Genomic DNA, 24,832 nt, shown 5'->3' with positions numbered 1-24,832 from the left:
AACGACATGCAGTGGGGTTTGAACCTCTGACCATCTGATCCCCATAACAAGGCTATATCCACTGCGCCACACGCCTCACCCAATGAATACCTTTATTAGTCCAACAGAGGGGACATTTACATTGTTACAGCAGAAAAGAGCCAAAGACAGCTTAATGTTACCTAAGAAGCATGCATAAAAAAGTATTAAAGATAAACAAATTATAATTTAAACAAAGTTAGACAATTTACAAAATACACATCCTGTAAAAGTTTATAGGTATATATTGCACAGTTATTAACAGCATATATATATTGCACATGGTTGGTATTTAACAACAGGGGGTGTTATAGTCTGTTATTGTGTGTGTGGGGGGGGGGTCTACTAGGGGCTGTACTGGTTATATAGTCTGACCGCTGCTCCCTCTCTCTGAGACAGCGGGGGTGCAGCAGCCTGTCACTGAAGGAGCTGCACAGTGAGGACAGGGTCATGCCATCACATGTATATAAAAGGGGGGAGTGATGTTGACAAGGCAGTATTTGAGTCATCTTACAGTTCATAACACCTTAACAGGACTGGTGTCTACAGAATCTAAAATATTCAACAGCTTAGACTTTACTGACATATTCTAAATTCTTAGTCAACTTAAAGATAGGATTTCAAATTAATTATATGAGCTATGCACACACATGACCTAAGTTCATCAAGCAAATGCAGTGAGTAGCATTACTACTTTGTGAAAGAAACTACAGGCATAAGAGCTATATACTCCCAGAAACAAACAAGCAGTGCGGTGACGGTGAGTTCCAATGTCACGGTATATGATTTAGAGAGATGCACTGATGGCCTCTCTTAGGTGCATATACAAGTTCACAGCCTGATATGGGTCTGTTGGTGGAGTCAGATGGGACTCGCCCATAAAGATGTGGCATAGTTCGTACACATCTGGATCACATGGTATGGCCAGCCGAAAGACACATTCATTTTTGCACAGTTGAACGTGTTCATCTTCAACAGGGGAAAGGTAGTCTCTTGTCCGGTAAAGGTCAGGCACAGCATACATCACATTTGGCCGACCGCTGGGGACGTTCAGGTTTCTCGACGGCCTGATGGTGTGCGCGTTCCAAACCTGTGCAGTGTCATCCAACTCATCCTGTTAAAAAGAATGTAATACATTTAGTAAGAACTGTACATACGCATCAACTTAAATAGAGAACAACATTATGGCATTCACACATAACCACCAACCCCGCCCTCTGTCTGTGTCCTTCACTCTCTCCTCTCTTTCTTTTTCTCTCCTCTAACTCACACGCACAGCACATACACACAATGTATTAACTCACCTGGATGAGTCCCATGCAACAAAATTGAAGGAGGCTTTTGTCCAGAAATCCACCATCAAAATGCCCGTTGTCTCTGAGGTCTCCAAATAAGCACATCCAAAACTCCGCGCACTCTCTGCGAAGAAAACCCCACCAATACTCGATTCGTTGATTGGCGGTGCTGGCTCCCTCCAAGTAGCTTTCATGGGTGCCGTCTGGGCTAGTAGGTACGAGGAAACGCTGAATGCCTCGAACATAGCCATTTTCTGTTCCAAGATCGCCCCTCACCAGTCTAGGGCAGCCCCCTAAACGCTGCACTGCTTCCATGTAATATCCCCCAATCAACTTTGGGTCACTACTTGTTGTGTAGGCATTAAGCCAGATAATTTTTCTTGAATACCCATCGATACATCCATTTATACAAATGCCATATGGCTTCAGTTTATCATACGAATCCAGGTGCCAGATGAAGTTTGGCCCTTTGGAGAAGTAACGCCTTCGTCTGAGTCGTCCTGCTTGCCTTAATGCCACTCCTCTGGGATCCAGCTCCTTCAGTACCAAGCGCACATCCTCCTTCCTCACACGCAGTCCATGCACTCTGCATTTTGCATACATCCAGCGGTACCCATGAAGCTGCCCAGAGTACTGCAACTGGTTGCGAATGAAATCCACCAGGACCGCAAGCTCAGAGTATACATGTCGACGTGCATGTCCCCTCGCTCGGAGTTTCCTCTTGAGGTGTCTTTCACTTATGATAAACCTGTGCCTATTGCCAAGCACTGATGTTATGTCTTTATATTTTAAGCCAAGCTCAAAGTAAAAATCGATTAACTGCTCCATTGTTGTGGTTTCTGTGTCGCTGAACTGACCCGGAAGTACATTGAGCGAAATGAAAACCTTTGCGAGATCTCGCAAAAGTATTGCGAGATCTCGCAAAAGTATTGCGAGATCTCGCAAAAGTATTGCGAGATCTCGCAAAAGTATTGCGAGATCTCGCAAAGGTTTTGCGATATCTCGCAAAACATTTTTTTTTTTTTGTTCTTCTCCATGTCCCCTTGGGGGCTCCGTATAATCCTGTAAAGTTAGCTTGGTTAACCGACATTTTCATAACACTGCCCTGAAATAAAATCTCTTTTATAAACATTCAAACACCAGTTAGGTGTGGATTTAACTCCATTTAGCTACTTTTCGTTTTGCCTGAAACCATTAAATATGCAACCTGACTTTGACCTGACTTTGCCTGTCCGTCAGTGGTTCATCAGCCGAAATCACTGTCATATCGCTTCACAAAAACGTATTCATCCGCCGCTTAGCTTTTCGTAGTCATCAATCTGTCCGGTGGAAGTTCTTCTTTTGATAATGGCGAATCAAACTCTGTGGTTCACTTGCTGTATATCGTAAAAAAAAAAAAAACTCATGTCCCTGTTAAATGCATTCAATTAATGAAAACAACTATGAGACCGGGACTATTTTCAACGGGCAGGAATATGTCAACACTACTGCCATGTTAAGAGGTCATGGAAAGTTTCAGAACATTATTACACATCACAACTCACTGTTCAGTCAAATTGACTTAATAGAATGTAGAGGTCATTGAACTGGCTTACAGAGCTGAGTTGAAATAATAAAAACTTATGAATTTAAGTAGAAATTGCATAAATTGATATGTTAAGTGAAAGTAACTTAAAGACAAAAGTTTCAATAACTTAATGATCAAATCCTTTTTTACAGCGGCTCCATAATATAACTGGCAAAAATGTAAGAATTTCATGCATCGGCCTACAGTGGGAAAATTGTTTAATCTGTTGGAATAGAGTATAAATATCAAATATCACTACTTTTCTTCTAAATGAAATGCTGACATTACAAAATGCATGGTTTAATGTAATGTAAACATTTACATTATTATTATGATTATTTAATATATAAAGACTATATTTTCAAATGCTCTTCAAAGCAGTTTCTGTCAATTACGAAAGGCAACATCATTTCTGTATTTGTGAACGAAGCGCCATCTCCTGGTTAAAACCTGAAATTGAAAAATCTGGCAACGCCCTCTTGGAAAATAGTGGGAGGGCTTAACATTCCTCTATACTGGTTTTAGGCAGGTCTTAGGCAGGAAGCTGTAAGCTGGAGTCTGAAATGAAGTGCTACATCTGTAATTGTTTTCACAACCTCAGCAGACCAGCCTTAACTGCCTGTACTTCTTATTAGAACTGTCACCAGTAAATGACTGCAGAAACAAACTAGGTTCAGATGTGGCCTCTGTGTCTTCAATCCTTTCAATAGCTGAAAAGCCAGACAATCATTTGGATCAGTGAGCTCCAGTTCTCCTCCAACTACTGTACACTACACAACTATTCGCTCCTACCCAACACAGACTGTAGTGACCAACATTCAGCCAGCACAGAGTTTCTGAAAATTGATCACAGTCTCAAAGCAAAACTGCATTAGATTGTAGCCAGCAGTGGAAGAAGTACTCAGATCTCAAACTTGAGTAAAAGTACCAGAGTGTAGGAATATTCTATTACAGTAAAAGTCCTGTGTTATGAATGTGTCACATCAGGTGTGACTGTGCCTTTTAAGATGGTACCGGGAGTTCTGGGATGTGTGAACCGGATACAGTTAGTTGTTGTTGTTGTTGGGTTGTCATGGCAGCGTGTGAAATAACGTGTTCAATAAACGGTCAACCTAAATGTTGTAGTCCATAGTCTTATATATACAACATTGGCGACGAGGATTATGGATTCTCTACTCTCACCTCTCTCCCCGTTCCTCGAACTCCGGAGCGAACCGCCGATTCCGTGGGCTCGCTGGCTTGAATCCTTCGAAACGTTCATAGTAGCAGGAAGAAAGCCCTGCTGATACACACGCTGGGACAGCGGATTTTTCGGACTCCCGGATCCGCTCCGAAATATGCGGACTGTGTTACACTGCTCACTGGACACTTTGGTGCTCCACAAAATGTTATGCTCCGGCGGATTGTTTTTCGGCAACGCCGGCAACAGGCAACAGTCCGTCCACCATTACGTGGCTGATCTGAGGGGGCTAGCCAGCCTGTGTAAATTCGGGGCACTGGAAGATGAACTAATACGGGATCAGCTGGTTGAGCACACTAACAGCTCGACGCTCAGAGAAAAGTTGCTAATGATGACAGACAAGCTCACTTTCACAAGAGCAGTGGAGGTAGCTTTCCAGCTTTAGTCAGCAGCAGCCTTAGCATCACAGCTAGCTCCCTCCTCCAGTTCTTTTCCCCACAGGCCCATGCTACTAACTCAAATGGTGGCGCTGCCCATGAAGCCTCCTGGGGAGGTTTTCCTTGAGGACAACTTTGATGTGAACTTTGCAGCACGCCAGGGTACGGCAGCACGCCGGGCCTGTGGTAATTGTGGTTCATCATCGCACCAGAGTCGAGCTCCAAACTGCCCTGCCAAGGGACAGAGGTGTCAACGCTGTGGCAGACAGAACCATTTTGCACGGGTCTGACGCTCTGTTCCTGCAACCGACAGCCCACCTCCACGTACGCCTGGGTTGCACGCACCGACGACCATCCACTCAGTAGCCGCCATCTCCCGACCGCTAAAGTGCTGCATGGTGGAGCTGGATGGGGTCTGCCTCCCGCTGCTGCTGGATACGGGGGCCTCCAAGTCGCTCCTGAATGTTTCCACGGTCCGGCGTCTCTTTCCGCTCCGAACACTCACCGCAGACGCAGAGGATCTGTATGGGTATGGACACCCTAAAATTGGAATGGCGGGCACAATCACCTTTGCTGTGCGTTACGGGACTAAAGCTCTCCCTGCATTCACCTTTCAAGTGTCTCACCAGGGGGCCAACCTCATGGGTTCTGATTTGTTTTGTGAGTTGGGGTTCACCCTTGTGGACAATTCTGGGGACGCCATCTTGTCTGTGGGCTCGCTGTGGCATCAGCGCTGGCCTGCTCTGTTCAGTGGTTTGGGCTGCCTCACCGCCTTTGACCACCAGCCCCTCCTCAAGCCTGAGGTACACCCCGTGATTCAGCCCATACGCTGCCTGCCTCTCGACCTGCGCGACGACGTCACCGCAGAGCTGCAAAAACTCTTGGACGCGGGCATCATCGAACGCATTGATGCTTCCCCGTGGATTTCAAACCTGGTGGTGGTTAAGAAGAAGTCAGGGGGCCTGCGCCCGTGCATCGACCTCAGGCCGGTGAACAAGGCCGTGATACCTGACAGGTATCCGCTGCCCACAGTGGAGGACCAAGCCGCACAATTCTACGGCTCTTCCATGTTCACGAAACTAGACCTTCGCCAAGGCTACCTGCAGGTTCCGCTGCACCCTGACAACCGCAGCCTTACAGCTTTCGTAACGCATGTCGGAGTGTTTCGTTACACCCGCATGCCCTTCGGCCTCAGCTCGGCCCCCAGCTGTTTTCAGAAAATCATGACCACCATCTTCGTCGGCATCCCGGGTGTGGTCGTCTTTCTGGACGACATAGTGGTTCATGGTGCAACACCAGCCGTTCATGACGAACGCCTGGCGAGGGTGCTGGATGTCCTCGCCAGTCACAATCTCACACTCAATTAGGAAAAGTGCACCTTCGCCGTTCCAGCCATCGAGTTCGTGGGGTTCCGCCTGACCACCGACGGCCTCAGCCCGCTACACTCCAACTTAGAGGCGGTGCTGCGCCTGCCTGAGCCGTCCTGTCCAGCTCAGATCTCTTTGTTTCCGGGGATGACGGCCTACTACCTGCGCTTTCTTCCTCAGTACTCCTCGACCACCTCCCCACAACGCGAACTCCTGAAACAGGACGCGGTCTGGGAGTGGACCCCGGCCTGCTCTGCCGCTATTCGCCAGCTCAAGACGCAGCTCACCTCAACGCCGGTGCTCATATTCTTTGACCTGGCGATCCCCACGTTCGTGACCTGTGACGCGTCCAATACGGCAATAGGGGCGGTGCTGTCCTAGATCCAGGGGGGCACAGAACGCCCGGTGGCGTTCGCCCCTCGGTCCCTCAACTCGGCCGAACAGAAATAATACTCGGTGGGGGAGCTGGAGGCGCTGGCCTGCGTCTGGGCGTGCGATAGGGCTGAACGATTAATCGATTTTAAATCGAAATCGCGATTTTAAATGATGCGATTATGAAATCGCAAAGCCTGCGATTTTTTTAATTAAAAAAAATAAATAATAATTCTTCTTGTGAGTCAGTAATCCACACCAATAAGAAATGCTGTGCTCCAAGTGCACCAGCCATTGTTAACCAATCAGAAGTGGCCCATTATAGAAGTTGATATACAGATTGATCCAATCACCTGCCAAGTATTTTTGAAAGTGGCTGCCTTTTCCAAATGGCTTCCAATGGAGCTTTCCTATATGGTTTGGTGAAACAAACCATCTGAGTCATGTTATTAAGGCTCCATCACATGTTTTACATCTATTACAGGGTGAATCTTAAAGGGGACCTATCATGCAAAATGCACTTTGTGATGTTTTGTATACATACATTTGTGTCCCCGGTGAGTCGGGGACGTCACGCAGCATCAGAAAATAAAACCCTCTCTCTTTTCCTCTGTACCCAAATCTTTTAAAAACGGGTGTACAACAAGCGGATACAGATTTGCTGCCGATATGACATCAAATCGGCAGCGGACCCACAGAAAGTTGCTATCAGAAACAATGCCTGACGTGTTTTGGACGTAATCTCGTCTTTGTTTACATTAGCAAACCTCGCTAACACTCAGAGCTAACCTGTATGTGTTTAAAAAGCAGGAAATAAAAAAAGGAACTCACCTTGTGATAAACCCGCAAGAGAAAAACATTTGAGCTCCATACTGTTCCAGAAATAATCTTTGATTTGGTTTAGAACAGGATTGCGTTTTATCACAGCAGAATTTAACTTTATCTCCGGTAGAATTCTGATCAGGCATTAGCTCTGCCTCCTCTTTTTTTTTTTTTTAAAGCTAAGGACCCAAAATCCGTGTTTCCCTAACAGGGCTGCAAAAGAGGGGTATGAGCAGTATGAGGCATGGCTACAATCTGTTTGGTATTTTGAAAAAAAAACTTCACAGACATGTTTTGTATAGGTATTTTTGCAATATAGCATAATAGGTCCACTTTAAACGGAAGCTTGACTTTAAAGCAACCCAACGGAAGTTTCATGTAAGTTTAGTTCTTTCACTCATAGCTCGGGCTGCGGGGGTGCTAGAGACGGGAGCATGTTGGACCTTCCTAGCGGGAGATATGGCCGCATTTTACAATAAACTTCCGCTTAAAAACAAATGTCAGAAAAATCGCAATTCGATTTTTTCCCAAAATCGTGCAGCCCTAGCGTGGCACATGTACATTTTTTGCGTTGCATACTGACCATCAGGCTCTCACAGCCCTGCTTGCTACATCAGGGTCGGGGCACAAACTGCTGAGGATCTACCGCTGGTCAGAGAGACTCCTGCCATATGACTTCACCACAGTTTTTACTCCCGGCAGGGAGAATGTGGTGGCTGAGCTGCTCTCCCGCGCCACCTTCACCCCAGCGCCCGGCGTGAGCCCGGATGCAACAGAGTCAGAGCTCATACTCATGCTCCACGCCCCGCTTCAAGCCGCGGTTTCCCTGGACCTTCGGCTCGCGCTCTCCCGGCTCCGCACTTACATCCGGGAGGGATGGCCTGCGAAGTTCCCGGAGGAACTGGCGTCTTTTCATCGGGTCAAGGACGAGCTGACCTGCTGGAACGGTGTCTGCGTGGCCCGGGGCCTCCGCACGTTCGTCCCCATCGACCTCAGGGCACGCGTATTGGCTATGGCGCATGAGGGCTACCTGGGTATCGTGAAGTTGAAACAGCGCTGCAGGGATTTGGTGTGGAGGCCGGGCATAGATCGAGATATAGAGACAATGGTGAAGGAGTGCACTGCCTGCCTGGTCAGTGGCAAAACTGGCCCGCCACCCCCACCGCCCCTGCAGCCCTTGCAGTGGCAGCGCGCGCCTTGGGAGCACATGAAGCTGGACATCTGTGGGGAGCTCCATGGCGTCCCGCACCACAAACGCTTCCTCCTGGTTGCCTACGACCTCCATTCGAAATGGCCAGAGGTGGTCGCCACGGGGTCCGTAACGGCTCGGGTGGTCACATACTTCCTCTCCTCTTTGCTAGCTCGGTGGGGCAGTCCTGGGATGGGTACCGAGCCCCGGTATTAAACAGGCCCCGGGGCTGAATTATTAAAGACAGTGGTATCGTTAAGCTCCGACGTTATCGGTCTTTTTATCGGTACTGGAGACAAGTAAAACATATATGTCAATCAGGGTTTCCGCTAGGATTTTTTCTTGCCGGTCAAATGTCCGAACAGAATTTATTTTAGCGGACAAATTTGAAACTTACCGGTCATGTTTCAATAATAATAATAAGAATTGTGTAGCAGAGTTTCCGTTAGCAGGTAATTACTGGACTATGACCGGATATGGTGATGTTTAAAACGCAGTTAATGGGGCTTATTTTTATATTGCTTCAGTTTATAAATCGTACGTTTTTTAACAGATCAAAAAATTCAGATTCATTTTTCAATAAATGATTCCACAAACAATATAATTATTACATTCAAAGAAACTACGTGTAGTAGATGAAGTACATTATTCAAAAGTTTACATTAACTTTGAATAATAACACGGGAGAAACAGATCCTTCTTTTCCTCTCTCCTGACAGCCCGTCAGTTTCTCATGCAGCGCGCTAAACAGTGGGCGGGGCTTCAGGTCAGACTCAGCAGATGGTCTGATCTCTCGCGTCCGTTGCTCGCGTTTATGTCCATATCGATCAGATCCAGCTCTCCTGATCGGCCTTTAGAGAGAGCACAGATCAAACTATTATAAGTGAATATCGGCTGATAATGACCGGCGGCCAATCGATCGGAGCATCGGACATTTTGACCGGCAGGTTTTGAATTTACCGGTTTTTATTCAATTTTACCAGCTAAAAACCGGTAATTACCGGCTAACGGAAACCCTGTGTCATATGTATTGTAACGTTCACAGATGGAGTCGGAAACCGGCTTCTAGTTATTAGGCTTTAATAACTCTTATTTCTTAGAATCACAGATTGAGGAACAGGTACAGCTTGGGGTTTCCACCTTACACACCCCCTCTCTCCACACACACACCTTTATATACACACCAGTGTCTACATCACAACCTCCCCGCCCTCCCCCGTCCGCTCCCCCAACCACAGGCCCGCACCTAGACCAGCATCCTGTGCAGCTCTGTGATTGGCCAAGAGACGGGGGATGCCTGAGTGACACCCTCAGCCTCCTATCAGGGTCGCTACACTACCCCCCCACTACAAAGTTCCTCGCCCACGAGGAACAAACAAAACTCAGCACAAACACTACAACAACACACTGAAACTTGACTAGGAAGGTCTGGGTGGACTACCATCCCTTCCAGTGAGACCAGGGCGCATTCTTGCCCTCTACCATAAACAAGGGGTCTCACTAAAAAACTCTCCTAACACACAAAGTCTCTGAAACGAGTCGGGGGTCGTGCCTGCCTTCTCGGCAGGGGGCCTGGGGTGGCCGGTTCCGGCCCAGGCGGGGAAAGGGGAATGCGAAGTGGGTAGCAGTCCAGGGAGTCTGGTGGCTGACCAAACGCCAAAACAGCCGGGGTGCGAAGCTCTCTCCCCAACATGAGGAGGGCCGGAGAACAGGCTGAGGACTAAGGGAAAAAAATGTTGTACTGATATAGTATAGTTTTTAATGCAGGACTTTTAAAACAGTAATGTTGTATCTTGTACACTGTAATACTATGGCGTTATTTTTGTGCCACTATCCTAAGCACGCAATGAAAAATTTGGAGCATAGAAAATGTTATTGAGCGTGCAATAATATTATTTTGAAAGCACATCAATTATATTTTGAAGAGGAATTTACTCTTGCCCTCTCACAAACTCCTGCTCTGTGCGCAAGCAGAATGCTGCACACGCTCTCTCTCCCTCGCTCAACCTCTCCACCCTGTGTGCGTGCTCGCTCAAGTTGGCACAGCGTTGCAAATGTGCCACAAAACCAACCAATCGGAGAACTGGAGAAGGTCAATTCTGATTGGCTGTTTCGTCTCCAATCATATCTTCTATCTGAGATACGGAAAGAGAGGGATATCCGGTTGCCATCAGGCTGTTGACGTTCTTATTACACATCCATAGTTGACATTTAAAGGACATGAAAGAATCGAATGAAGAGAATAGTACGCAACAGCATCAGGTGAGTTATACATTTCTAATTTTGTGATATCACGTTATTGTTTGCAATGCCTTTGAGGAAACCTTTTATCCGATCATTTCAGATAAGGATGAGTTTGCTAGCCGGCAACATAGGGTAGTTTAAGCTAACGGCTAACAAACCGTAGCGTAATTTTAGCCCTAGTTTCATGTCGAATTGTTGGAATTTTAACAGAAAATATGATCATGTTAATCTTACATCCTGAATTGATTGTGATCGCTAAAGCTAGATCGCTAGATACGGCGGTGTTAATTTTGGCAGCTATTTTGATTTAGTCTTAAGACCAAAACAGTAATTAGTTTTAGTCACATTTTAGTCCTTTTTATCCTTCATAGTTTTAGTCTATTTTTAGTCTACGACAACTCAAAAAGTTTTTGTCCAGTTTTAGTCGATGAAAAATAATTACATTTTAGTCAACTTTTTGTCAAAATGTTTTCTCTCTTTAAACTAATTCAGTTAGGCAAATACAGGTATCTGAAGTTGGAATCAAGATGACAGTATCAAGTGTTGAAATTCGTAAAGCAACATTTCACTCTCTCAACCATATAATATCTAGGGATGGGTATCATCAAGGTTTTTTAACGGTACTACTACTACTCTTATCGATACTGCTTATCGATCCGTTACTCTGACGGTATTCTTATCGGTACTTTTTTTAAAGGGAAAAACTAAACAAATTGTTAACCGAATGAACATTGCTTTATTTAAATGTGAAATAAATCAAATATATATAATTATGTTATTATTGTACTGTACTTGAGTATTTAAATGTTGTGCTACTTAGTACTTCTACTCCACTACAGTTCAGAGGTAACTTTGTTGAATACCTTTCGGTCAGGGGTCTCCAACCTTTCTTCATCTGAGAGCTACTTTGAAAAAATGAAAGTAGTCAAGAGCTACTTGCATCACATCAATTACATTTATTCACATAGCACTCAGTTGAATTAAAGGTGGGGTAGGTAATTTTGGAGAAACCAGCTCGAGTGCGCTAGAATTCGAAAATACACAGCCGGAACAAATCTGCTACTTCCTCCTCCAACACACACGAACATGACCAATAAGGGTACGAGATAAGTTTTTGCACAGATGGAAGGCTGACAGGCAGTTAGGCCATCCAGTTATTTTAGCCGGGCCGGCTAAAATGATTGGTCGTGCTTTTTACAGCGCCACGGCTTCCACAGATGACATTTTTTTATGAATTTTTTGTCAAAGCACTTAAGATATTCATTGCCATCGGGATGTTAAAAGCATTCCATGGAATATAACAAAAAGTGTATCTCGAGACGGTTTCTCAAACTTACCTACCCCACCTTTAAGCTAATTTTGTACACGTGTGAAATTGCAATACCCAAAGCTTATCAAAAATCTTTAATTCACATCAAGGTCCAAGAAAACGACAATTTCTCACATATTATTATGGCCCACATATTACATCACTGAAGAAGCATCTTATGGCCCATGTGTAAAATAAGTGCATTCACTCTTTTTCACAGTCAGTGAGATGACTGGCGCTGCATGGAGTCCACCAGAGACGTGTATGCTGGAGTGTACCCACTTAGGTTCACTCTAATAGAGTCATTTACATGTTCATCAGTCAGTCTTGTTCTGTATTTAGATTTCATGACATTCATGTCAGAAAAAGCTGCTTCACAAAAAGGTATATAGAGCCAAATAAAGCAGGCATGCTCAGTGCTGCTTGTTGATGTTCTTATAGTTTTCTGGGTCTACAAGGCTCCAGAAATGTTGTGAGTTTTGCTGAGACTTAAGCTGAACATGATTTTGGAGATTTATAACCTCAATCTCCTCCACATGATTGACACTGAACAGTTCATCCATCTTCTTCTTTTTCTAATAACAGAAAGTATTGAAAATAATGATTACAAAAAAATATATATAAAATATATTTTAAGATCACGTTTAATCATCTGATTCGTCTGTACATTACTGTTTTAGTCTGTGTTATTTTAATTAGTGTCGCCAGTAGGGATGGGATTGTTTATTGCAACGCACTCAAGTTCCTGTTTATTGCAACGCACTCAAGTTCCTGTCGGTCGCAACCGCGCGCTGGTTCCTATCAGGGCAGTGCGTTTAAGGAAGGGTGAGCAAAATAACTTTTAACTCCTCTCGGTCTGAGGTGTTCCTGACCGAGAGCGGACCCATAACTATTTTAACTCGGGCCATGTCTTGGCGGGCTGTCACTGGTTAAAAGCACAGGGAAAGTATGGAGTGCCAATAGTGCCACTCATTGTCATTTGCCCACCAGTGCCAGTGACTGTTCCATTTTTACTCCTGAGCAGCCAGTGAGTGGGAGAGCATGTTCATTGTGTGATGTGTGTAGTGTTTTCTTTAAATAGATGTGTCATGTGTGTAGTGATTCCATAAATAGAAGTGCCCTGTGTTCGCGTTGTTTGCATGCTTTAGATATTTTACTGTTAATTGTACCATTGATAGTCCCTCCGGCCAGCAGGGGGTGGGGTAGAGCAGTAACAGCCTGAATGACGGGGTGGTTGATAGGCACGGCATTACTTGGCCCTGTGTAACGTGTCCATGTGAGAAGCTTGACTGATATGGTCCCCGACTATTAACTTAAATTTATAATAAAGATCATTTTGTTACCTGATATCTGCCTGCTCCTCGTGTGTGTGTGAGTTCATTGGGGGATTAAAAGAACTGGGTGCCAGCAAGTGGGCCATTACATAGAGGGCTCACTCGCGACACCTTAAATTTTGGCGTTGTCGGCAGGATCTCCCTTACACACACGGTCAGCATGTCGGTTGAGGGTAACGATGGACTCGCTGGCGCTGTTAATCCAGCTCCCAATGTTGTAAATCACATTATGTTACCTTGGTACATGGGGGGGCCATGGCTTCCTATGTTTGAAGGGAAAGCCGGAGAGAAGGTTGGGGAGTGGCGGGCAAAAATTGAAATGTTTGTACGGGCTCAGGGTCTTTTGAACGAACAAATAGTTGACTTTATCTTAAGTGCTCTGGGTGGTGAAGCAAAACGGGAAATTGCACTATTACCCCTTAGTGAGCGGGACACTGGGAAGAAAATATTAGATCGTCTGACTTCATTGTATGCGGGAAGTCAGTCACTGGCAACACTGAGGGCTCAGTTCTATGAATGCAGGCAGGGCGCAGAGGAGGGAATCGGAACTTTCATTCTACGCTTTCGTGAGCTTTATCACAAGTGGCAAGCGAGGGAACCACCAGCTGAGGACATTGAAGATGAGCTTCTAAAGACACAGTTCATCAGGGGCCTACAAGAAAGCCTGGTGAAACAAGAATTGAAACGACTTCTTCGTCGCACGCCGGGAATGACCTTTCCTGCTATCTGCACCGAGGCCAAAGCGCTTGAAAGAGAGCAGGCTAAAGATGGAACTGAGACATGGGCCTGTCGCACTTATGCCCCCAGGCCTCCACCAACCCAACCGCCTGCCACGCCTTCATGTTCCTTAGTACCCCCACCTGCCCAGGACAGCCAGGCATTATGGGACTCCCTGCGGGCAGAGCTCCAGCAGGACCTTAAAGACCAGATGTTAACACTGGGCAAGTCTCTCATGGAAGAGATGCGTGGTCAAATTGCTAACCTCTCTCTGGGGCCTGTTGACTCGACTGTACGGAGGCAAAACCCACAAGCAGGGCCCGCATTTCAGCCTCGTCAACCACCCCCGGGCACAGCCAGGACTCAGTTCCAGTGGGACCCCCAAGGTCGGCCAATCTGTTTGGAGTGTGGGCAGGCGGGCCACACCCGCCGGTTCTGTTCCAAACGACGCTCTGGACCTTCGGATTTTTAGTCTCCTCGGTTGCTGCCGGGCAAGCGGTCGAGGAGGGGACCCAGACCACGCCCCCAACAAAGCCTGCATTGATTGGTACCTGTCCAGAGGTGGATGTAATTATAAGCGGTGAACATATTCCTTGTATATTGGACACTGGTTCGCAAGTCACTCTGTTCAGTTACACTCTGTTTCAGGAGAAGTTTGGAGAAAGATTGGTCCGAGGAGACATCCCCTGGCTCACTCTGAAGGCAGCAAATGGACTTCATATCCCATACATTGGATATGCGCTTTTGGACTTTGAGATCAATGGGGTGAAGGTAATGGGGAAGGGTGTGGTGGTGGTAGAAGATTCCTGCCTGCAACAGGAATGTGCCTTATTGGGGATGAATGTGATCGGGGACTGTTGGCAAACTATCTTCCAGGATGGCCACCAAGGAGAGGTGGCCTTCAGGTCAACACTGCCACCTACGGTCAGCATAGCCTGGGGAAAGGCTTTTGCTGTTTGTCGATGAGTGGGCCGTGTTGGATCCCCCACCGAACTGCATGGGGTTGCTAAACTGCCCCGTCAGTCCGCTGTGTTGGTTCCCCCAGAGACAGAAATGATTATCTGGACCCAGGTGCCTCAAGCAGTTGGCACCCCAGACTGCTGTGTTATGGTGGAAAACCTCCAGAATGATGACCAGGAGTGGCGGGTGGCGAGGACACTGAGCTGGGTAAGGAGTGGAAGAGTGCCGATAAGAGTTTGTAACCCCCATTCCTTCTCCATAGAGATCCCCCAGCGTCGTGCCCTGGCTGCAGTGTCTCAGGTGGATCCTCAAGCTGTGAAGACCGAGGAGGAGTTGGTGTTGACCCACACGGGGCCATCTGCGGTGGAGGTAGAGGTGAGGAGTATAAGCAGCACTCCAGTCCCGAATGCTACTGTACCTCCAGATCATCCGGCCCTGGCATTGCAGGGAGAAGACCTCAACCATAACGAGCAGCAGCGGTTAAGTGATCTACTTCGGAGGTGGACCAAGGTTTTTGCAGCCAATGAAGATGATTTTGGCCACACAAGTGCAGTCTTGCATCAGATCCCTACCGGTGATGCACCTCCCATCCGACAGAGACACAGGCCAGTTCCACCAACACTCTATGCTGAGCTGCGAGGCCTACTAGAAGGTATGTTGGAAAATGGGGTTGTAAGGGAAAGTTCCAGCCCCTGGGCAGCACCTGTAGTGTTGGTAAGGAAGAAGGATGGATCGTGGCGTTTTTGTGTAGATTACTGGAAACTGAATGCCATAACTCACAAAGATGCTTTTCCTTTGCCCAGAGTCGAAGAGTCGCTCACCCACCTCAAGGAGTCAGCTTGGTACTCCACACTGGATCTGGCTAGCGGGTACTGGCAGGTTGCGGTGGACCCCCGAGACCAGGAGAAAACCGCCTTCACAACACCAGTGGGCCTTTTCCAGTTTGAGCGGATGCCGTTTGGTCTGTGCAATGCTCCAGCCACATTCCAGCGGCTCATGCAACGCTGTCTGGGAGGGCAAGTAAATGACTTTCTATTGATATATCTGGATGATATCATTGTGTATTCTCCCTGCTTTGATAGTCATCTCAAGCACCTGGAACAAGTGTTTGGTAGACTGCACCAGCACGGCCTAAAGCTCCAGCCCCACAAATGTCACCTGTTCCAGAAGGAAGTGAAATACTTGGGACATGTGGTCAGCAAGACAGGGGTGGCCACGGACCCAGAAAAAACTGCAGCTGTGCAGGAATGGCCGGTCCCCAAGACAGTCACTCAAGTCCGTTCTTTCTTGGGCTTTGCGGGCTACTACCGCCGATTCATCCCTGCCTTTTCCCGGCTGGCAGCTCCCCTGAATGTTCTGCTCAGGGGTACTGCAGGGGTTAAATCAACAACAGTTAAGTGGTCTCAAGAGTGCCAGGGTGCGTTTGAGGAACTGAAGCGAGCTCTATTACAGGCGCCTGTGTTGGCGTATGCAGATTTCAAATTACCCTTCCTGTTGTATACAGATGCCAGTTTGGATGGGCTGGGTGCAGTACTATCACAGGTTCAGCAGGGGAGGGAACGAGTGATTGCATATGCCAGCCGTAGTCTAAGCCCTAGTGAAAAGAATGACCAGAACTACAGTTCTTTTAAGTTAGAGTTTCTGGCGCTATTTTGGGCAATCGCAGAGAAGTTCAAACACTACTTGTGAGGCACAGAATTCACAGTGTTTACAGACAACAATCCCCTGGTACACCTGGGGACAGCTAAACTGGGGGCCGTGGAACAGAGGTGGGCAGCCCAGCTGGCAAACTTCACCTTTACAGTCAAGTATCGACCCGGTGTGGAAAACCGGAATGCAGATGCCTTGTCCCGGCTCCCAGGGGAAGTAGATGTCAAAACAGTCTACAACGTGCCCGGAGCTCAGGGAGGTCTAAGAGTGAAGGATCCACTAGCTGGACAGGACTGTGATCCAGGGTCTTGGCTGGAGCGCCAACAGGGAGACCCGGAGTTGGACATGGTGAGACAATTGATAAACCAAGGGTTAAATGTGTCTCAGGTGCGACGGTCTGAGTGCCCCCAAGTGGACGGGTGGTTGCAGACATGGGGTCGGCTGGAACTTCGTGACGGAATCTTGGGGCGCCGCATTCAGGAACCCGATACGGGCCAGCAGGCTTTCCAGTTGATTGTCCCAACCCAACACGCCCGGGAGCTGTGGGAGGATTACCACAAAGCGGCTGGACAAGCCAACAGCGAAAAAGTCTTGAGTATCCTGCAGCGCAGATTCTACTGGCTGGGGATGGCTAAGGACATAAAGTCCTGGACCGTAGTATGCCCACAATGTGTGACAGGGAAGGCTGGTCCCAAGGTGAGGGCCCCTCTTCAGCCCATTGTATCCAGTTACCCATGGGAGGTTGTAGCCCTGGACTATTTATCATTGGGACGGCCAACCGACACCCACCAGTATATCCTGGTTATGACAGATCTGTTTTCCAGGTATGCTGTGGCAGTGCCCACCAAGGACCAGACAGCCCAGACTACGGCGAGACATTTGTGGACCGCTCTCATCCAGCCTTTCGGGTGCCCAGAACGGTTCTTGACGGACCGAGGAGGTGCCTTTGAGTCTGAGGTAATGCGGCAGCTCTGTGAACTGTATGGCTGTACAAAGAGCCGCACTACCCCATACCATCCCCAGGGAAATGGGGCCTGTGAGCGTTTCAACAGAACTTTGCTGTCATTATTGGGCACACTAGAGGCAGAGGAGCAGGTACGGTGGAGGGAAAAGCTGCCAGCTTTAGTTCAAGCTTACAATAACACTGTACATTGTAGCACTAAATTGACTCCCTACTTTGTACTGTTTGGCCGTCACGCCAGATTGCCTGTTGATCTGTGTGTAGGTGTTGTCCCCCCACAGAAAAAGGGAACAATTAATGGCTGGGTGAGAACACACCATCAGACACTGCTTGAAGCGTATAGCCGGGTACGAGCTCATACCAAGCAAAGGCAGAACTGGGACCAGGCACGGTATGATAAGAAGGCCCATGCTATCCCCTTGTTGCCCGGAGGGAGGGTGCTGGTCAGGAACTTTAGACGGAGAGCCAGAGGCAAGTTGGAACCACATTGGGTGCCGTCTCCCTATGTTGTTGTCTCACAGGTACGGCCTGGCCATCCAGTGTATAGTATCCGGCCCGAGGGGAAGGAAGGACCGATACGGACGATGCACCGCAACAACCTGCGTCCCTGCCCAGCAGGATTATGGACTGAGTCTCAGGTGTGTCCTCAAGAAATTGATTCCCAGCCTAAACAGCCTGTATTCTTGTTGCCTTTTGCCCCTGTAGCTAGGTGGAACTCTCGGCCTACTCCAGTCATACCAGGCCTAGTGCCTGAGCCAGAGCAGTTGGGGGAACTAGAGCAGGTCCCAGCCCAGTTGGACCCTGAGCCTCAATTGGAAGGTGGGTTTGTGCCAGGGGAGGGACAGAGCCCTGTGAGAAGGTCGCAGCGTCGAAATTTTGGGGTGCCTCCACAAAGGTACCAGGTCTAAGGGGTAGTCGGGACGACCACCAATATCGGGGGGGGGAAATGTCGCCAGTAGGGATGGGATTTTTGTATGTCAAATGAGGATGCGTTGTGTGTGTATATATACTGTGTGCAAATGTATTTTAATCGGAAGTGGTGACAAATGTGTGTTTCCATTCATAAAAAGAGTTAGCCTGTCAGGCGGGAGGAGATGTGTGTTTTCGCAGCTGGTGTGAATCAGCTGGATGGGGGCAGCTGATTGGCTGCTGCCTGCCCAGCCTACCAGGGAGCTACGTTGATTGGCCGGTGGTTGGTTAAAGCAAGGAGCCGGGGGAGGGGAGAAAACTACGAGGCGAGGAGGGAACGGGAAGCAAGGCGCTGGACGGATCTACGAGGAAGCGACCGGGAGGCGAAGGTCCACTGTGGAAGTTCTGCTACGCTGCGACGTGCTGCACGGGTGCCAGCTGCTGATCGACGGGTCGGTTGAAGGCAGAATTGCCACGCACTCAAGTTCCTGTTTATTGCAACGCACTCAAGTTCCTGTTTATTGCAACGCACTCAAGTTCCTGTTTATTGCAACGCACTCAAGTTCCTGTCGGTCGCAACCGCGCGCTGGTTCCTATCAGGGCAGTGCGTTTAAGGAAGGGTGAGCGAAATAACTTTTAACTCCTCTCGGTCTGAGGTGTTCCTGACCGAGAGCGGACCCATAACTATTTTAACTCGGGCCATGTCTTGGCGGGCTGTCACTGGTTAAAAGCACAGGGAAAGTATGGAGTGCCAATAGTGCCACTCATTGTCATTTGCCCACCAGTGCCAGTGACTGTTCCATTTTTACTCCTGAGCAGCCAGTGAGTGGGAGAGCATGTTCATTGTGTGATGTGTGTAGTGTTTTCTTTAAATGGATGTGTCATGTGTGTAGTGATTCCATAAATAGAAGTGCCCTGTGTTCGCGTTGTTTGCATGCTTTAGATATTTTACTGTTAATTGTACCATTGATAGTCCCTCCGGCCAGCAGGGGGTGGGGTAGAGCAGTAACAGCCTGAATGACGGGGTGGTCGATAGGCACGGCATTACTTGGCCCTGTGTAACGTGTCCATGTGAGAAGCTTGACTGATATGGTCCCCGACTATTAACTTAATTTATAATAAAGATCATTTTGTTACCTGATATCTGCCTGCTCCTCGTGTGTGTGTGAGTTCATTGGGGGATTAAAAGAACTGGGTGCCAGCAAGAAACGACAAGAAGATAAGGAGGACTTTTACAAAAAAGTAATAGAGATTTTTGTCCAGAAGGATAGGCAAATGGACTTCATCTTCAAGTCAAGGTAAGACCGCAATTTTATTGAAAATGGGATCTTACTAAGAGAGAACAATTCAATAATTAAATAATAAAATTACATTTTGTGGGTATCCTTTTGTTGAACTGTCTGTTTAAAATTAATCGAAGCATAAGACAAAACAAGCTTTTGAAAATAATATTATATTTTGATTTAGGTCAAAATATAATATTTGTAAACCTGAAGAGTCAGTGCCAGTGCCTCACCAGCCATGAACCTCACTGCAGAAACTTATATATATATAAGTTTTTTGTGCCCCACCACTTTTGTACATATAACAACACCACTGTTTATAGATAAACCAAGCGGAAAACTCTGGGGCAGAGCCTGGAGGCCAATAAGGAAGTGCCTCAAACTGCAGTTAATCTAGTGGCCAGTAGGAGCAGGCTGCAGAAAGGAGCAATTTCCATAGAACCCCATGTTAAAATGCCCAACTTTACAGCAGAAATAAACATTTTTCTACCCCTGGATGCAATAAAACTTATTCTGGATATAGTTAGATTCCACCTTCATGACTATGGATTGGTGAGTAAATTGTTTTATAATGCAACCCTTTTAGTTAGATTAGTTCTTAAAGTGCATCAATTAGGGAAACTTAGTCTCTGCAGTGACTGCTGCTTCTAGCTTTCTGTCTCTCTGCTAGTAGCTCCGTTAGCTCAGCAAGCTCCAGGATGCTACAGGGGCTCAACTGCTCGGCTGATCCGGTGAACACAACTTGAACTCGGACGTGTTTGTTGCGTTTGCTCCTGGTGGAGTATTCTTCATTTAAATATCGGACTTATCTAATGGTTCTGTGGCAGGCACGTGCACACAGACACCAAAGTGGGCTTGAGCCCCTGCCCTTTTTCTTCCTCCAGCATTTTCTTTTTTAAAGAGACCTATCATGCCAAATGCACCTTTGTACGTCTTTTATACATGAATATGTGTCCCCGGTGTGTCAGGGAACTGACCAAGTGTCAGAAAACACAACCCTCTCTCTTTTCCTCAATACCCAAAATCTCTAAAAACGGGGCTTTAACGGATCTGATACAGACTGATCCATATTTGAAAATAGTCTGACGTCAGTGACGGGGATCTCCGCCTATATGGCCAACTCTCCACCAATCAGGGGAATGAGAGGTTGCCGTGGCATGGTAACATGGCACTCGTAACTCGGCCCCCTCCTTTGCAGGGCGGGCGTGGTCAGCTGCAGCGCATGCAAAGACAGGGTGGAGGAGAGCAAAATAGAGCGAAATGAGGTGTTACGAACTCAGACACTCAGGATATAGGACCCAATTGCACAACCCGGGAGACAGAGGTAAAGTATTGGTAAGATACTTTATTTTTCCAAAATACAGCAAGATGAACAAAAAATGGTCACTATCTCAAGTTGAGATGACAAAAATTGAGAACAAAATGAAAGCGCTCACGTAGTGAGGAACAAAACTTTTTTTGAAGAGCACAGAGAGCATAGACCTGACCATGGCAAGAGACAAGACGAACTGACACTGAACACTGGGAGACAGGGGAATTTAAACACAGGATAACAAGACACAGGTGAAAACAATCAGGGTGCGGGGCTGGTGCTGATGATCACAGGAGACACACAAGGGAAACAGGTGAACACAATCAGACAATTAGACACACCAGGGAAACTAACGACAGGGAGGAAAACACAGGGAGAAGGACCAGACAATACACAAGGAGGAAAACATGACAGGGAGAAAAGAACAGCAAAAACCCATTACCAGACACACCAAACTAAAACCGTGACATGAGATAAGAATCCTGACATGAGGCATGGCTAAAATGGATAATCTGTTTGGTATTTTGAAAAAAAAAACGTATAAATATTAGGGCCGGGACTTTAACGCGTTAATTAAGATTAGTTAATTACACAAAAATTAATGCGTTAAAAAAATTAACGCATTTTAATCGCACTTATTTTGCACCGCAGAACGTTTCTCACTGGATGAGTTTCAGGGGTACCGATTATACTGGAGCACCAACTAACGTTCATGACTTCAGACAACAACAAACCACAGTGAACAATAGTCAAACATGCACGAAGAAGCTGATGAGACCGCTTTGGTTGGCCCCGTGGATTGCACATTTTGTTTTAAAAAACGGAAGGATGGAAGCGTCAATAAGAGCACGGTTGTTTGCGAATTATGCAAAAAGGAATTTGCATATCACCGCAGCACATCAAGCCTCAAGTATCACCTCAATGCAAAACATATAGCAGCTAGCGTGGAAGCTAGCGTGGACGTTAGCCCGACTCGGAGTACAAGGACCCACACCCAATTTGCATTGATCAAACAGTGGCCTATGCAACAGAGAGATTTTATTTTTCATCAGGATATTGGAAGAATAGGAGGGATTGAGGTCAATCACTGGCACTTTTTTATTTTATTTTAAATGGTACACTTTATGTTGAACTATTTATTACGTTGTTTGTGCAACTGGCACTTTATGTTGAACTGTTTATTGTTTTGGCCAAGGTTATGGAGAGAGTTGGACTGAAATTGATTAGATTTTTTAAATCAACTGTTGGTAAATCAACAAAGTCTGTTATGGCCTCTGAAGCAACAGAGAGATGTTTTCTAATAGTCAGGGTTTCCAATGTTCTGAATGTACTTGAAAGTATTGTGTTTTATTTAAAAAAAAAAGTGTTATAGTTTACAGAAGGTCTACCTACCTATAGGCTACCTGAATCTCTGAAATGTACTATATTCCTAAATATGCTATTGCTACACTTTATGGCAAAAATTGCACTTTTCTGTTGGTTTTGGTTAAGTACCACCTTGAAAATAATAAACAATGTTTTGTTGCTTAAGCTTATGTATTCAGTCATTATTCAATGGTATACTAAAACCCGTGTGAAAAAAATTGCTTCTCACTGTTCTCAGGTCAAATATTTATGTGATTAAAAATGCGATTAATTTCGATTAATTAATTACAAAGCCTCTAATTAATTAGATTAATTTTTTTAATCGAGTCCCGGCCCTAATAAATATACCTTATATAGGTATGGCCCTACAATATATTATTCAAATATAGCATGATAGGTCCCCTTTAAATAAATGAATATATATCTACTGCTGTTTGTGCATAGTTTCCCTTTCCAAAAATAAAAAATTGATTATAAAATAAAAATATCAGATCGGGAGATTAGACTGTGAAATTCCTAAACTCTCTCTATCCTCCCCCTCCACGCTCCCTACAGCTAATTAGCCTGCACAGTGGTGTGGACATCGGCAGTCACTTCAGACAGACAGACAGACAGACAGCAGAACCTCACACTTTACTGTCCCATGTTATGCCGGCTTTTCTCATGGGAGCCTGCCTGCGGGCAGCAGTCTCAGGACACATGCACTCTGAGGACACCTCCAGTCTCAGGACAGGAAGTGCACGCTAAGAATTCCAAAATAAAATCGCAACTATCAGTACAGCGCAACTTTCCAAACAGGAAATGCACGCAAATACAAAATAAAATCGTATCGTGACACTTATTATCTATATATAGATATAGATGTATTTATATATATAAATACGACTTGTATTTTAGTCACACTCGCTAGACAACAGTGGGGGGTTTGAGAAACAACCGTGTTTGCCGGGTGCACCGCGGCGGAGGTGGTGAGGTTCCAGTTGGGAACCTCCACCCCGCTGCGGGACCCGTGGGACCCCTGAGTCAGACGGTTTGTCTTGGTCACGCTTCATATTGGCCGGCCCGGGAAGGAAGAGACACGCAGAGTGGGGGAAGTCCACCACCCCAACGCAGCATACCCTCCCGGCCATCAGAGTCAAACCCGCAGTTCGGAGGAACCGACCGCCAGAGCACCGGCACTAGGCCGGGCTGGCGCGGAGGCCCTCCGACAGTGGGTCGTGTTTGCCACTCGATCAGTGAGAGGAGAGGAGAAAAATGCAACAAAAAATGTCAAAATCCGTTAATATATGGATGAGAATGCTGTGTGGGGTCTGGGTGCAGTGTTGGCGAGACGTTGCAGGGCTCGCTGCTCCGCCCTTTGAGACTCGAGGAGCGGACAGTGTGAGCTGTATTACTGGTGTCGTTTCCTGGTTGCTGCGTGGGGTCTGCGAGACAGGGAGACACGGCGAAACTCATCCTGAGCACACACACATGAGTGTGTGGCTGTTGTGTAATAGAAGCTTCGAATGAAGAACCAAGCGCAGTCTTATCCAAACTGAACTTTTACTTTATATTCATTAAACAGTTTCCAACAAGAACGGTGGAAGACAGAGAAAATGCACTCGACGTGCTCGTATTCAATATTCATAACAACAGGGAGGTGTCAGAGAAGGACACATACTTGCACTTCAAAATAAAAGCATTTCCAGTGAAAGATTGTACCTTTTAACCTCTATCAAGAATCAAATAAACAAATGTTTTACTGCCTTAAAGAAAACAAGTTACAACATTCTCCCGCACGATGAACAGTCTTTCATCACTTTTCAGTCCATTATCTTATCTCTAATGGATATATTAACTGAACAGGTTTCCTCAACAAACTGCCCGTAGAGGTCCGGACAAAGCAGGAACTAATGAGTCCATCTCTCCCTGGAAACAGGTCTGTTATCCTACCCATTTTCCAATTCTGCCTGGGAGTGTTGTCCTCTCCGATCAGGATGACATCTCCCACCTTCAGCAAAGTGGGTGTAGGTGTTTCACACCTGTGAGCTGACTTCAACTCCATCAAGTAGTCCTTTTTCCAGCTGTTCCAAAAGCTGGTTAAGAGTCTCTGCCGGTACCGCCATCTCCAGCTCATGTCCTCTCTGCTCACATTGTTTGCCTGAGATGGTGGAAGCAACTTTTTTGGTGGTAGAGAGGTTAGTCTTTTCCCCACCAGGAAGTGAGAGGGGGTAAGTGGCTGAGGCTCTGATGCATTTCATTTAATTTCAAACCTTTATTTACCCAGGTGTATCCCATTGAGTTCATTGATCTCTTTTTCAAGGGAGACCTGCTCAAGTAGGTTCCACATGAAACATAAAAACATAAACAGAACAACAAAAAGGACATCTTACAGCATCATTACAGGGATTACAATTTACAGCTATCCACATGAGCAGGTACCAACAGCCTCCGATTGAGTAGCATCCAACCGAGCTTTAAAAACATTTTGTGGCACCAGATTGCTCAGTTTCCATTTCAATTGCAGACTATTCCAAGACAGAGGAGCTGCGCATCTAAAAG

At 46.5% G+C, this 24,832-nt stretch overlaps 1 protein-coding gene across 1 annotated transcript; it reads right to left on the bottom strand.

Annotated features, from left to right (window-relative positions):
* Positions 1-78: 78 nt before the first annotated feature.
* Positions 79-2,209, bottom strand: LOC307036893 (uncharacterized protein). The gene is made up of 2 exons (XM_079677517.1): positions 1,323-2,209; positions 79-1,132 (listed from the first exon to the last, which is right to left on the bottom strand). Exons 1-2 carry the CDS (start codon positions 2,139-2,141, stop codon positions 806-808), a joined length of 1,146 nt encoding a protein of 381 aa, XP_079533643.1. The 5' UTR covers positions 2,142-2,209; the 3' UTR covers positions 79-805.
* Between the last annotated feature and the right edge of the window lie 22,623 nt (positions 2,210-24,832).

This window comes from Notothenia rossii (assembly GCF_949606895.1).
Source record: "Notothenia rossii genome assembly, chromosome: 1".
In the NCBI taxonomy this organism is placed as follows: domain Eukaryota; kingdom Metazoa; phylum Chordata; class Actinopteri; order Perciformes; family Nototheniidae; genus Notothenia; species Notothenia rossii.
This window is presented reverse-complemented; position numbering and strand designations above follow the sequence as displayed.